A 13,069-nucleotide genomic window follows, 5' to 3' on the forward strand; every position below is an offset into this window, starting at 1 on the left:
AAAATAATAAATAGAATGAATAATGACATAATAATTAAGTTTTTGTTTAAGTAGCTTATAGTAAAACTTATTAAATTTTAAAAACAAAACGTAAATCAATAACGGATATTTTAGTACATGGAGACTTTAATAATAAAAGTGATTTCATCATCTTAATACAAGCTAAACATAATAAAAAGATTATTTATTGCTCAAAGATGACAATTTGTTTTCTGTAAATTATAAAAACTAGGTTTTTTTTCGTCACGCGTTGCGGCGAAACAGAGCAAATGATAATGTAAAACAAACCTTATTTGAAAATGTAGCATGCTGTTTAGAAAGCCAAACCGTTATAATCGGTTTAGTTTATCATCGTATCATTTTACGATACCAAATAAATACTTTTATTTTTAAATATAAATTCTTTTTTAGTAATCTGCTTATATTGATCGAGGGTAAAAATTAAGTACAATTACGTACTTAACTTTTAGGAAAAAAAAAATTAACGAACATAAGTTATTAAAAAATATCAAATTAATTGATAAAGTAAAGATGATTTAAAAAAAGAAAAAAATTATTAAAAACAAAAATAAATAATAAAGTAAATATGGTTTTAGAAAAGGAAAAAATGAAAATACGTTAAAAATTAAAAGTAAATAGGAAAAAATAAAAATATGTTAAAAGTAAATATTAAAAATAATATATTGATATAATAGAATATTAAAAAAGCTATATGTTATTTTAAATTTAAAATTACTATTTATGATCCTTCGAAAACTATATATATAAAATTTAAATTTAAAATTACTATTTATAATCCTTCGAAAACTATATATATAAAATAGCTATTATGATAGATTTTTAGATAATCAGATAATAACTTCATTGAAGTTATTTTAACTATATTCCCATTTCGTTAAACAGAAATACTAATTATTATTTAATTTTGTTAATATAACTAATTTCTTAACATAACTTTGACATCTTTGAAAATTATAAAGTTAGCCACATTTGTTTATTATTCCATGTACCTCCCACAAGACTTGGAATTAAGAGGCAATTTCTGGGCACCAAACCAACTTAGTTTTCAAACTTGTTTAGAGCTAAAGAATACGTATAGTGGATTAGTGGGTATGAGTTCGGTCTTGAAGACTCAGTCCTGGTCTTCAAACAAAGAAGAATAGTTCAAATTTAAACATTTTCCTATATATATATATATACACACATATTTATGTGTGTAACATGTATATGGAGAAAGATACACATACGTGTTTGAAACTAGATTTTTTTTGTTTGTACATTGAGACAAATAGATTATAGATTTTTTTTTAATTATAATGGATTTTAGCTTTTATTCACATCTAAATGCACTTTACATCAATATCGCAGGTAAGCGAGCAATAAGTTGCGCCGCTACCCCTTTCTGAATAGCAAACCTTAGCCTATTAAATACAAACCCCTACCCCCCCCCTGTTGATGTTGATGAGCCACTGCTGTGGACAACCTGTTGGATCCTAGTCAACAAACGGATAGCTTCTGAAACTAGGGATTCAAAGGTGTCGAAGGCGAAGGGGACAAATGCATGTTGGTTATCAGCACATGCTTTAGCGTGTTTATCCACCTTTTTTTATTCTGCTTTCCTTATAGCTTGTCCTGCTACAAACCCGCTTTCCCTTAAACCAGCTAAGGGAGAGACTCCTGTGAGATCCACACAAGCATGTTTCCCTTCCGCCCAGCCAAAGACGAGCAGATCCGCTGGTCTCAATGTAGATCTCCCTTCCATGAGGTCTGTAAGGAAATTCACAGGGGCCTCCTTCTTTGCAGAAATCCCAGCTCTCCTCAAGATGTCCCCCAAAACATCCCTCACCCAGTCATGCCGATATTTGAAACCAGGGAGCTCTTTGCAATGAACAACATGCTCCCCGTATTTATCCATGCAGGCTTTACGGCAGATTGGGCATGTTTCGTCTTCTGGATACATAGGATCATCAGCCGGTATTTAAGGAAAGCCCTATACTCAACAACCGACATGCATTGCCCCAGCCCCTCGATCGGGATAACAGTCAAAAACTCTTGCGCATGGGGGCCTTTCAAGCACTCAATCACCGCCTTCTGGCAGGGAGACAGATCAAATGTGTCTCCCAGACTCCGAGCGATTTTGTCAAATAGAGCATTCGCCAAAGTTTTTTGTGGCTTGGGGGAGGGCGGTGTCCATATTAGAGAAACCGCCAATGTCAAAGTCTGGAAGAGAGACACTTAAATACTCAAGGGCCTGTTGGTAGTCTACGTCAAGCTTAACAACCCCACTGTACCGAAAGATATGGTCTTGCAATACGCACGACTGAGCTCTAGACGCCACAAAAGCATAAACTCCAACATCCCGAGCTGAGATGAGGCCCAAACCACCCAGACGCATCGGCAAAGATGCCAAACGCCATTGAAGGTCACCAAAGTAGGACCCCCCGCAAACAAAAATGTCTTCAATAGCCTCTCGGAGACCATCGTCAAAACAGGATACCGCATTTGCCATCAAGTGGGGTTGGCAAGTCCGCAGCCCAAACAGTAACTTAGCTACCCCCATACATGACCTTAAAAGAAGAAGCTCGCACTGGGGGTCCTGTAGGCAGGGCAAGAGTTTCATAAGGTCAACCGCTGTCCATGCCCGCCACCCTGCTAATTCCCTGATAAAAGTAGAATCTCGGCTAACCGCCCCCCCCCCCCCCCCAATGAGCTTAACCCCCCTCACAGGTCTACCTATCCCTATCGGGAAAAGGTCGTCCTGCACCTTGAGACCGTCACACGATGGCCAATACACTTCCATTTTCTTAATATTGATATGGAGCCCTATGGATTGTCCCTCCGTGTTGTTGATGTCCAAGGCTTTAGCAACTTCCATTGCATTACCTATAATCGTGCCATTATCCAAATACCAAGCATGAAAGGGAGGTTACAGTGCTCCTGGACACGGAGAATAAGGGGGTGTAAGGCTAGGGCAAAGAGAAGGGGCCCCAAGGGATCTCCCTGTTGCACTCCAGTGGTGGCCCCAATACACTCGCTGCCAACATACAACCTAGCGGGTTGGGCGTAAAGGAACTGGACCCACCGATAGATAGATGGGCAACGTTGGTGGGCCTGTTGGAAGAACGCTGAGCGGTCAACCAGGTACAAGCATTGGTGAAGTCTACCGTAAGCAAGGCCATGGACCCATCTTCATGAAAAGAGTTCAGGAACCTATTCGCACTATGAAGCACCGCCCCCGCCCCATTTGGTGTACCAACCCCGAATTGAAAATCCCCCAAATACTGAGCCATGTCATTTCCAACCTTCTTCATAGCCACCTTAGAGACCAACCTACGCCAGAGGACACCCACGGCGATAGGCCTAATACCATTATCAGGTTTCAATAAGGGGGTGAGGGGGGGCTGAGGCCACAAACTCTGCCAACACCTTAGGGTAAAGCCCCTCAAGCCATAGGTTGGCGACTCTAGTAATAGATGTGAGCAGACCCGCAGAACTTACCAAACCCTCACAACCAATAGCGTCCAACAAGTGTTGGGCCCGCATCCCATCTCTGCCACAAGATGTCCCTCTAGGGTAGGATTGGATACATTTAAGCACGCAATCCTCTGCTGCAATAATAGTGGGTTGGACAATAGGGTTGGAAGGCAGTGATGGGGGTGGCACCACCGGGTGTTTATCAATAAGAGCTTTCATGGTTGATTCTCCAAAGGGGGCAACCCCACTGGAACATAAAACTTTGACCGCCGCCGTAAAATGCCCATCCCTGACCTTCCGCAGGCATTGCTTGATATTGGGATCCTTTTTATTGTCTTCGCCCCTTCCGGAAACCCTCCTAGGCACCTCAGCGTCCCCCCCCCCCCACACTACTCAAGAGAGAAGAGATCAGATCTGTGAAACCAGACCTATCTTTCCACAATGCAAGCGCCTGCAAAATGCTGCTGCACTGCAGGGATTTTCTATTTCCTGATCTCCGCTCTTGCCTGGAAGAAGGCCTGACAACCCTCAGTGTAACAAAAGCAACTGAACCCAATTTTCAACCGAGCCTGGAGACGCCACCACTTTACGTAAGGCACCCGTTAAAACCTGAGCGAACGCTAGTCGACAACTAGGGGGGATGCATTTAACGGTTTGAAAACGGAGTGAAAAACGCTCGAGAAGGGCAACATCGGTTATCACCCCTTCCGGGGAGAGTGTAAAAGTGTCGGAAACCACTTGTCATTGCTTCCTAATCCCAACAATGAAATCGTCCACGTCCCCCGAGATTGGAGCAAAAGACACCATCTCATCACCATGCTTGCACCCCTACTAAGGGCATGCAAAACCATGCACTCCCCACATAACCTTATAGATTGATAAGATAAATGAGTTTTGGATGTCACATACAACTATACAAGTCGCTCATATTTTAGCAAAGCATATGGTTGATCTATCATCGTTAATACTTTTTTTTTTGAGCGGGCGTACGGTTAAGGTGTCACTAACCGGGTTAGTAGTTAGTATCACCAAGTTAGTATCATCGTTAATACTCAGTTTTCTAGTATTACACTAATTGTGAAAAAAATTCGTACAAATAGCCTTATCGCACAAAACGTACGAAAGCCATGAAAAGATTAAAAAAAACACGGTGGCATTTTCGTAATTATTTTACTCGTAATTACCCTAGAAGATCAAAATTACCCTACAAGATCATTTGTAGAGTAATTTTAATAATTACCCTACAAGTAAAATAATTACGAAAATGTCATCGTGTTTTTTTACCTTTTCACGTATTTCGTACGTTCTGTACAATAATGCTATTTGTATTTGATCTTTTAAGTTTTACCTAATACTAATTACCTTTTTACGGATAACCACAACAAAATCTAAACTAGTTTTTTAAAGTTATTTTTTGAGTAGGAAAACAATTGGTCACATATCTTTGATATCTTTTTCGGGCACATTATATATTCTAAAGTTAATTTATAATTACTTTGGAGCTTTTTATAATGATTATTTATCATCCATAATTTATAATTACTTTGGAGCTTTTTATAATGATTACATATTTAAAGATTTATAATTACTTTGGAGCTTTTTATAATGATTACATATTTAAAGAAAAATATTAATCTGTTAACGAACAAAAAATGTGGGAAAACTGTTTCACGAAAAAAAATAGATGTGAAAGGATGTGTTTTTAGCAGCATTTACACGAGACGGCTATCATCAAAGAAAAACTAAGGATGTTGGTTTCGAAGATTTTGAAAATAAAACAATAAACAAATAAACATAAAGTGATAGTTGGTGTTTTGTTTATTAAAATAAGTAATAAGTGTCATAACTCAAAAGCAAAAGCAAGCTGTGTCGTTTGTGAAACCCCATCAAATTGATGGGTTTTTGATAGGAACTTGTGAGGAAATTAATTGGAAAAAAAAATGTTCAAAAGTTTAGGGGATTGGGCTGGTCCACCATACCAGGAAGAAGTCCCGATAACTACTTTCACTAACTTTTTAAGTATATATTTTTTGTATTTGTTTTGAGATATGGATGTTTTGTTTATTAATTTAGTTTTTACCTTTGAAATTAGAGATTTAACCTATCTCGAATCATGTTGTTTATCCTAAATCTAAACTTTCGATGATTTCCAGTATCTATTAGTGGTTTCATAGACGAGAATTTCAAAGGTGGTGCCAGAGATCACAACACAACACAATTGACTACAAAATTAGAAACAAGGGAGTCATTAAAGGATGCAATTGGGGGTAGCAACACTATCCCTAACCAAATCGCTACCTAATTAGCCACCCCAACCAGTCTAATTCTACCATCAACTGATCAATTTGCGCTTGCTTCTCAATTGGCATCAATTGCAGCTATATTAAATTCGTTAATAGCTATCCAGAAGGATACTGCAGAGATCAAGGCTTGGTTGAATATTAAGGAATCTCGGGAGGAGCCCCACAAATCATGACCGGATCTGGCTAAAGAGGAAACACCTAATGACAACCCTAACAATGCATGTCTTATTAGAAATGCAAACCAAACACATGTATCTAAACCAAGAACCAAATAAATGTCTAAAAACATGGATTAGGATCAAATACAAAGGATCCTAATTGTAAGAAGTGTAAGAAGGATTTTTAGAGTGACAAGTGTCAAATAACCTAAAAAAACCCACTACACAAAAAAACCCCACTACAAAAAAAAAACTTTAAACATCCACCACCACCAAAAAACTAAACCCCCCCCCCCCCCCACATCACCCACCCTAAAAAAAAAAAAATTTTTTTTTTTTTTTTTTTTTTTTTGCCGAGGGGTGGGGGTTTAGGTTTTTGGGTGGGGGTGGGGCTTTAGTTTTTTTTTTTAGGTTTTTGGGGGGTGGGGGGAGGGGGTTTAGGTTTTTGGGTGGGGGGGGGGGGGTTAGGTTTTTGGGTGGTGGTGGGGTGGGGGTGGGTGTTTAGGTTTTTGGTGATGATGTAGTGGGTTTAGTTTTAGGTCATTGGACACTTGTCACTCTATAAATCCTTCTTACACTTCTTACAATTAGAAGCCTTTGTAGAATAACTTGACCCCTAAAAACATATATCATATTCTAACTGTTCACCAATTACTAAAGTTGATCCTGCGCCACTGGTCACTCACGACCCTTGTCCTAACTAGTTGAGGCCACCACTGAAATACATGCTTAAATAAGTTAGCTTAAGCTGATACTTTCAAAACATTCTTTCAACATTCATGCCATTAAAAGTTTCCTGATTCTACATGTCTCGCCTAGGTCACCACAGCAAACACTACACTTTCTAGAATACATCACCAATTTTCTAAGCACACTGACCATGTCAAGCTTTTTGCCCAAAGGTTACTTTCTTCTTAAAGCCACACTCCCCCCATTGCCAGATTGACAAGTAAACACATATACACACAAGTAGTGGATATGACTATATAACAAAATCATATTTTGATATCTTTCCAATGTCATGAAAGTAATACTAATCACAATTCATTTCATCATACTTTCACATAAAACTTTAGCGAGTCTTTTAGCGAAAAAAGAATCTCAATGGGCACACGCAAGCACGCTTGTATAAAACTAACTCGTTCTTGACTTCTATCTTTTACTAACCAAAACAACAAACCTATCATTATAACATTTTTACACTACGTTATCATCTAGTACTGAAACTCGGATCACAAGGCTCGCTATCGAAACCCAAACTTTACGTTTTAACTAGACACGTGCCGCATTTTACTTTCAAATCTTTGTTTTCAATTAACTTTATAAAATATATAAGAACAATAAATTCATTTCGCACGGGTACTTGGTTTAATCTGATACCCACTAACGAAATATATCAAAAAGTTATTCACACTCGACTCTGATCAACACCTCGGTCCTACCAAGGTTATTTTTGTAGTCTAAAACAACCATTCGACCATCGTCAATGGTCTTGACCTCTATCGGTGATCATCTTGATCGCTGACGTTGCTATGGATCCTAATCATCATCTAATCACCTTGTCACCATCACCATCTGCACTCCCAAGTCAATCGTTTTGACCAAGAATCACCACCTTGCCCAGTCTCTCATGCGGTTGCCCCTTCCCCATGATCGATCCTCAGATAAAAAAAAATAGTAATAATAATAATAATAAATAAAAAAAAAAAAAACATTCTCTAGACTTACCTTATCGAACCCACGTGATGTGATGGTAATTAGGGGTGAGCAAAAGGAAAAACCCGACCATTACCCGACCCGACCCGACTTGAGAACCGATCAAACATAAAATACAGAACCGATTCACTACCCTAAATATAGGGTCGGTTCCGGTCCATAGATCCAAGTCGTGTTTCACCATGAAAAGAACCGAGAACCGACCCGACCCGATTTTATATGAAAAATTGAAACCAATCTAAATACCTGGTACTTGGGTTCGGGTCGGGTTGGGTATATTTTCGGTTCTCGGTTATTTCGGTCCGGACCTAAACTTGCTCACCCCTAATGGTAATTTGTGCTTTCTCAGGCTAAAAACTCCGAACAAAACAAAATATGTAACGGACTATTTTGAGGGCTACTAGGGTTTTTAACTTCCTCTCCTCTCTTCTCCCAAGTTTAGGTAAATTATTACACTAAACACCTTTCACTTCAATCCCACAACATTTACAACTTGAAAATTTTGACTCGGAATTTGGGGTGTTTCAATTACTCAATTTACACGCATAAGTTATATCGTTTGATGAGGAATAAATAATTTTAAAATATGAATGGCAAATTTATATAATTTTAGCTTTTAATGAAAAGTCATCTATAACCATACAATAATTTTAAATACCAATTCCAATTTCAAAGTAAACTTATAAAACACATAACTTTGTTAAACAAACGTATTTTTCTCTCTACTACTGTTTAAATATACACTTATTTTCAATACCATTTATAAACATCACCTAATTTAAGTTAAAATTTAAGGTAATTTAAACTTATTTATATATATCTTAAGCGTAATATTGTGATCAATACAACTAAATTAAAAAATAATAACTGGTTTCCACAAAAATATCCACTATATACTTTAATTTCATAACTGGTTCCACAAAAATATCCACAATATACTTTAATTTCATAACTGGTTCCACAAAAATATCTAATATATACTTAATTTTACATCATGATTATAATTTTTATGTGCAGTATACAAAAGATTGTCGAGTTCTCTTGTAGTTTGAAAGAATCATGTGATTAATTTCACGTTAGTTTTTTAATCAGATTCTATTCAAAACGAAAAATTGTCAGTATAATAATCAACAAATAAAAATCATTCGAGGTTATAAAATTAATATAATATAGTTTTTTCATGATGTGGATATTGTAATGTGCTCTAATATAAGTGTGTATGCATGGATGTGTAAAAAAATGCATTTGGTTACGTAAGTCATCTTCAACATTTAAACCGCTGTTAAATTGTTAATATCAGCGAATTTATTGAAGGGGAGCAAGGATCGAGGGGAGTGTATACATATACATGGATACGAATACACATAATGTTCTAATCATAAATGAAAGGAAATAAAAGTAGACATTTTCTCCTGAAAGCAAAAATGAAGTAATTTAAAGGGAAATTAGCTTGTAATAATCCCACCTAGACCTTATTGGCCATTAATAATCCCATCTCAGAATATTCCTCCCACCGGTCCCACCTTTCACTTATTTTTCCTACAATGGTCCCTCGTTAAAAAAACTTAACGGAGTTAAGCTTTTTTCCAAATTACAAACAGATTTTTTAGGGCTTTTGATTAGAACGACGATACGAGTCCATTGATGTAAAACTTGCCTCGAAACTGTGCTCCAAATGATGAAAACGGCGCTTCAATTCGGGTGTTTAAATTTCCAATTAACCAAAATCAATTCACTTGGAGCACCATTTTGAAGTAAGTTTTACATCAATGGACTCGTATCATCGTTCTGATCAAAAGCCCTAAAAAATCTGTTTGTCATTTGGAAAAAAGCTAAACTCCGTTAAGTTTTTTTAACGGGGGACCATTGTAGGAAAAATATGTGAAAGGTGGGACTGGTGGGGGGAATATTCTGAGGTGGGATTATTAATGGCCAACAAGGTCTAGGTGGGATTATTACAGGCCAATTTCCCTAATTTAAATAATAAAATATCTCAGGGAGTTGTAGCTAGCGACGACTTATGGAGATTTTATGACACCCAAAGACACGCACATTTACGTCGAAAATAGTTACTCTTATTCCCCCATACTATATGTTAATCCCATCCAAGCAGCATTAAGCTCCCCCAAAGAATTTATTAATGATACTAAAGGTCCTTCTACTTATTCATATGTAGAGAACCCACTCAACAACCAAAAGAATAATTCTATCTAACGTCAATTATATAATGACTACGAATCAGCGATTATCGGTTTGATTTCAGGCTTTGCGTTCGTTATTCCAGCTCATGTTAGCAAGTCTCGGAGAAAGGTGCACACAAGGACTTGGTCTAGGTGAAGGGATTGGCCCATTGCTAACCATTGTAACTTGTCTAGGTGACAAATTTAGTTGTTTAAGTGCTTGAAACTGTAACTTTGTTGGGTAATCTCGCACACAACCAATCCTAGGACCCGCCCCGGATGTCCATCGTGGAGACTTCATGTTTCCAGTATCCCGCTTTGCTTTTATCTCACCCTGGATATTATTGGACGACAATACATCTTCGATTATAGGTTGTACTTCTTTTATTGACAGTTTTCCCTTTGTTGAATTGAGCTTGGGTTTCTCATGACATGTAACATTGAGAAATGGATCATCGTCATCTAATGGACATTTCTGCACATTGTGTAGTTAAATAAAAAAAACTTAATAAAAGAAACATGCAACTATGATTATACATTATGAAATAAGTTGTATCTTACCTTAACATTAGTCAAATCAACGCGATGCTCCTCAAGATAACACACGAACTCCTTGAAGTTTTCTTCGGTTGGGTGATAATGACCACTATATGGCCATATTGCCTGTCATCACATGCATATGAACATATATAAAAAACTTTGTGTTGAATGAGATTTATCATTTTAATTAACTTGCTTAGTTATATTCTTGCCAGTTGAAGACAGTTAAGTATTATATGTTGTAACTAAAACGTGCGCATGCGTATGTACCTGGAGGACTCCATCATGAACAACCATTCGCCCGGCCGCTGTGGTAGCTGCACCGGCCAGAAAACTAGAGTGTTGGAACAACCCCTTTTTCTTTTGGCCAACATACAAGATTCTTGACGTGCTAAGTACAAAGATCCATTTAGTTCCCTCTACGGTTTTCACAAATCTTCGACTTTGTTTGTATAATAATTTTCCATTCTCGATAGTCACTTCATATTCTTCCCTCTCTTTCTACATTTGGAAAGCATGAAAATTAGTTTTTTAAACATAAAATCATAAACATATATCAGTTAGTTCTTTATAAAATGAATAATAAATAGTGTATAAAGTTATGAATAAGCCATACAGGTCCAAGATATTTAATGCACTGGTGTTGTAGTATATTTCTTGGGCATTTTTCGACGCTTATTTCTTTACCATCTCCAACGTCGAGCCTGAAAATATCACAAAATAATATGTATGTATGAATGCACGCATCGCCTTAGATTCATCACGAAATGGTTTGGTTTAATTTGCAATGATTTTGAAAATAATCAATTTTACAATCTCTATTTTATAAGATATAATTACCAGTAAAAGAAGGGTTGTGAACTTTGACTTGTAAACCAAACATTGTAGTATAATTGTAGGTTATGTCCATAACGATGGCGCGGATCAATCTGTGAAAACGAATCGAAAGAACAAAAAAACAGTAAGTTAATTATATCTGCTATGATCAAAGAGTACGTTTTATCTATGAATATTGGTGGTTAACTTACGGCTTCGAGCCAATGGCAAATGGCTAGTTTTTGAGCTTTTTGGTCTTTGCATAGGCCTTTTCCAACCTAGAAATAATTAATACAATCAAACAAAATTTAAACTAAATTTAGTATAAATGAAAGATAAGGGTAGTGAAATGTAAATTATATGTACTTGGATCATTTGATTGATTCTATAGGTCAATATTCAAACATATTAACATCAATTGCTTTGAAGGTGAGTGGTCATGGTCATGCTTGTAGGAAATTGTCAAGTCATTATTCTTATTTTTTAATGAAAGAAATATATAACACGTGGCCCATGGCAGTTCAACTTATAATCTTAAAATATATTACTACTTATATATATGTGACTGAAAGTTTGACGAGGTCAGTCGATCTTGATCTTATGGTACGCAATTGTCGTACCTTTGCAAGCCTGGTACACGCTCGCCCCCACCTGGATACGGCAGTCTCCGGCTTGTCGGTGCTGAAAAACGATACAGAACTCCGCTTTAAAGCTGCGAAATCTAAAGCTTTCCACCTGTATGACAAGATTATATTAAAAAAATATATATATATCTTCCCTATTTCCATTTATGCAAATGAAATATTAAACTGCTTGTAACCTTGTTATTCATATCAATAGTTTCATCTGCTTGTAACCTTATTATTCAAAAAAAAATACATCATGAAATGTAATTTCTAAATGCCTACTGCAACTTATTTACTAACCCTAATATTTGCGACAGCAGGCGTGTCAAAACTTAAAAAGAGTATGTATGTACGCTTATTTTGTGATCTAGTCATTGCTAAAGCTTAACTATTGAAGAAACATCTTTATAAAACGTTATTATTTGTTGTATTTTACATTATATAGTTATACGATTATGATGATAAAAACGAACCATAATTCTTCAACAACGACTGCGCAATCTGCAAGATTTCTTCGAGTTCGATAGCTCTTGTAGAATTTCTGAATCGTAAGAGCTGCAGCATCCAGCTCGGTAAACGGCCTTGGATTGCCAACGAACTCGTAGAAACCCTTGTAGCCATTGGTTCTTGACATGCTTTCTTGATCAAGAACAAGATTCTTGAAAGAAAAGCTTCTCTCCAATGGCGGAGCCGTGTTGTCTGAAAGAAAAACTCTTTATTGGTTAATTGTGAGTTTGTCCGTTAGAAAGGAAAGGGTGATATGGTTGGTGGAATTGAAAGGTGTATGTATATATAGTGTGGGAAAGACGAGGAACATGTGGAAAGCGATGCAACCGTCAAAGACGTACGTAGTTCGAAACATCGAGAGAGCGTGTTGTGCCCATGACATGAGGAGTTATGACTATTCATACTTTGTCGTGTGTAGTGTACTATGTACATACTTGTCACCGAATTCATATACATTGGTTGGTTTAGTAAGATATCTTTTTTCGAAAGATGAACTTCATTCACAAAACCGCTGACACCCGAAAGGGTCCACAACAACAAACTGACCACAACATACTTGAAAGAAATCAAAATTACACCAATTATCCTAAAAAATGGATTTGAATTTCTGTTTATCTTTCAACCACAAGAAATCTAACGCTTTAATACTATCTAAACTGTCTTCGACTTTCCATTCTTTGTTAGAAAAAAAGAAAAAAAAAGCCTTTTCATTCCTCACTTTACATAAGCACCAGCTCGCAACATAATGA

General features: G+C 36.8%; 1 protein-coding gene across 1 annotated transcript; it reads right to left on the minus strand.

The window, feature by feature from the left end:
• Positions 1–9,717: 9,717 nt before the first annotated feature.
• LOC110875145 (IQ domain-containing protein IQM1) lies at positions 9,718–12,559 on the minus strand. The gene is made up of 8 exons (XM_022123352.2): positions 12,287–12,559; positions 11,808–11,922; positions 11,400–11,465; positions 11,212–11,300; positions 10,988–11,075; positions 10,642–10,872; positions 10,393–10,494; positions 9,718–10,306 (listed from the first exon to the last, which is right to left on the minus strand). The coding sequence occupies exons 1-8, from the start codon at positions 12,445–12,447 to the stop codon at positions 9,911–9,913; spliced, it is 1,248 nt and encodes a 415-aa protein (XP_021979044.1). The 5' UTR covers positions 12,448–12,559; the 3' UTR covers positions 9,718–9,910.
• Positions 12,560–13,069: the final 510 nt, after the last annotated feature.

This window comes from Helianthus annuus, chromosome 9 (assembly GCF_002127325.2).
Source record: "Helianthus annuus cultivar XRQ/B chromosome 9, HanXRQr2.0-SUNRISE, whole genome shotgun sequence".
NCBI lineage: Eukaryota > Viridiplantae > Streptophyta > Magnoliopsida > Asterales > Asteraceae > Helianthus > Helianthus annuus.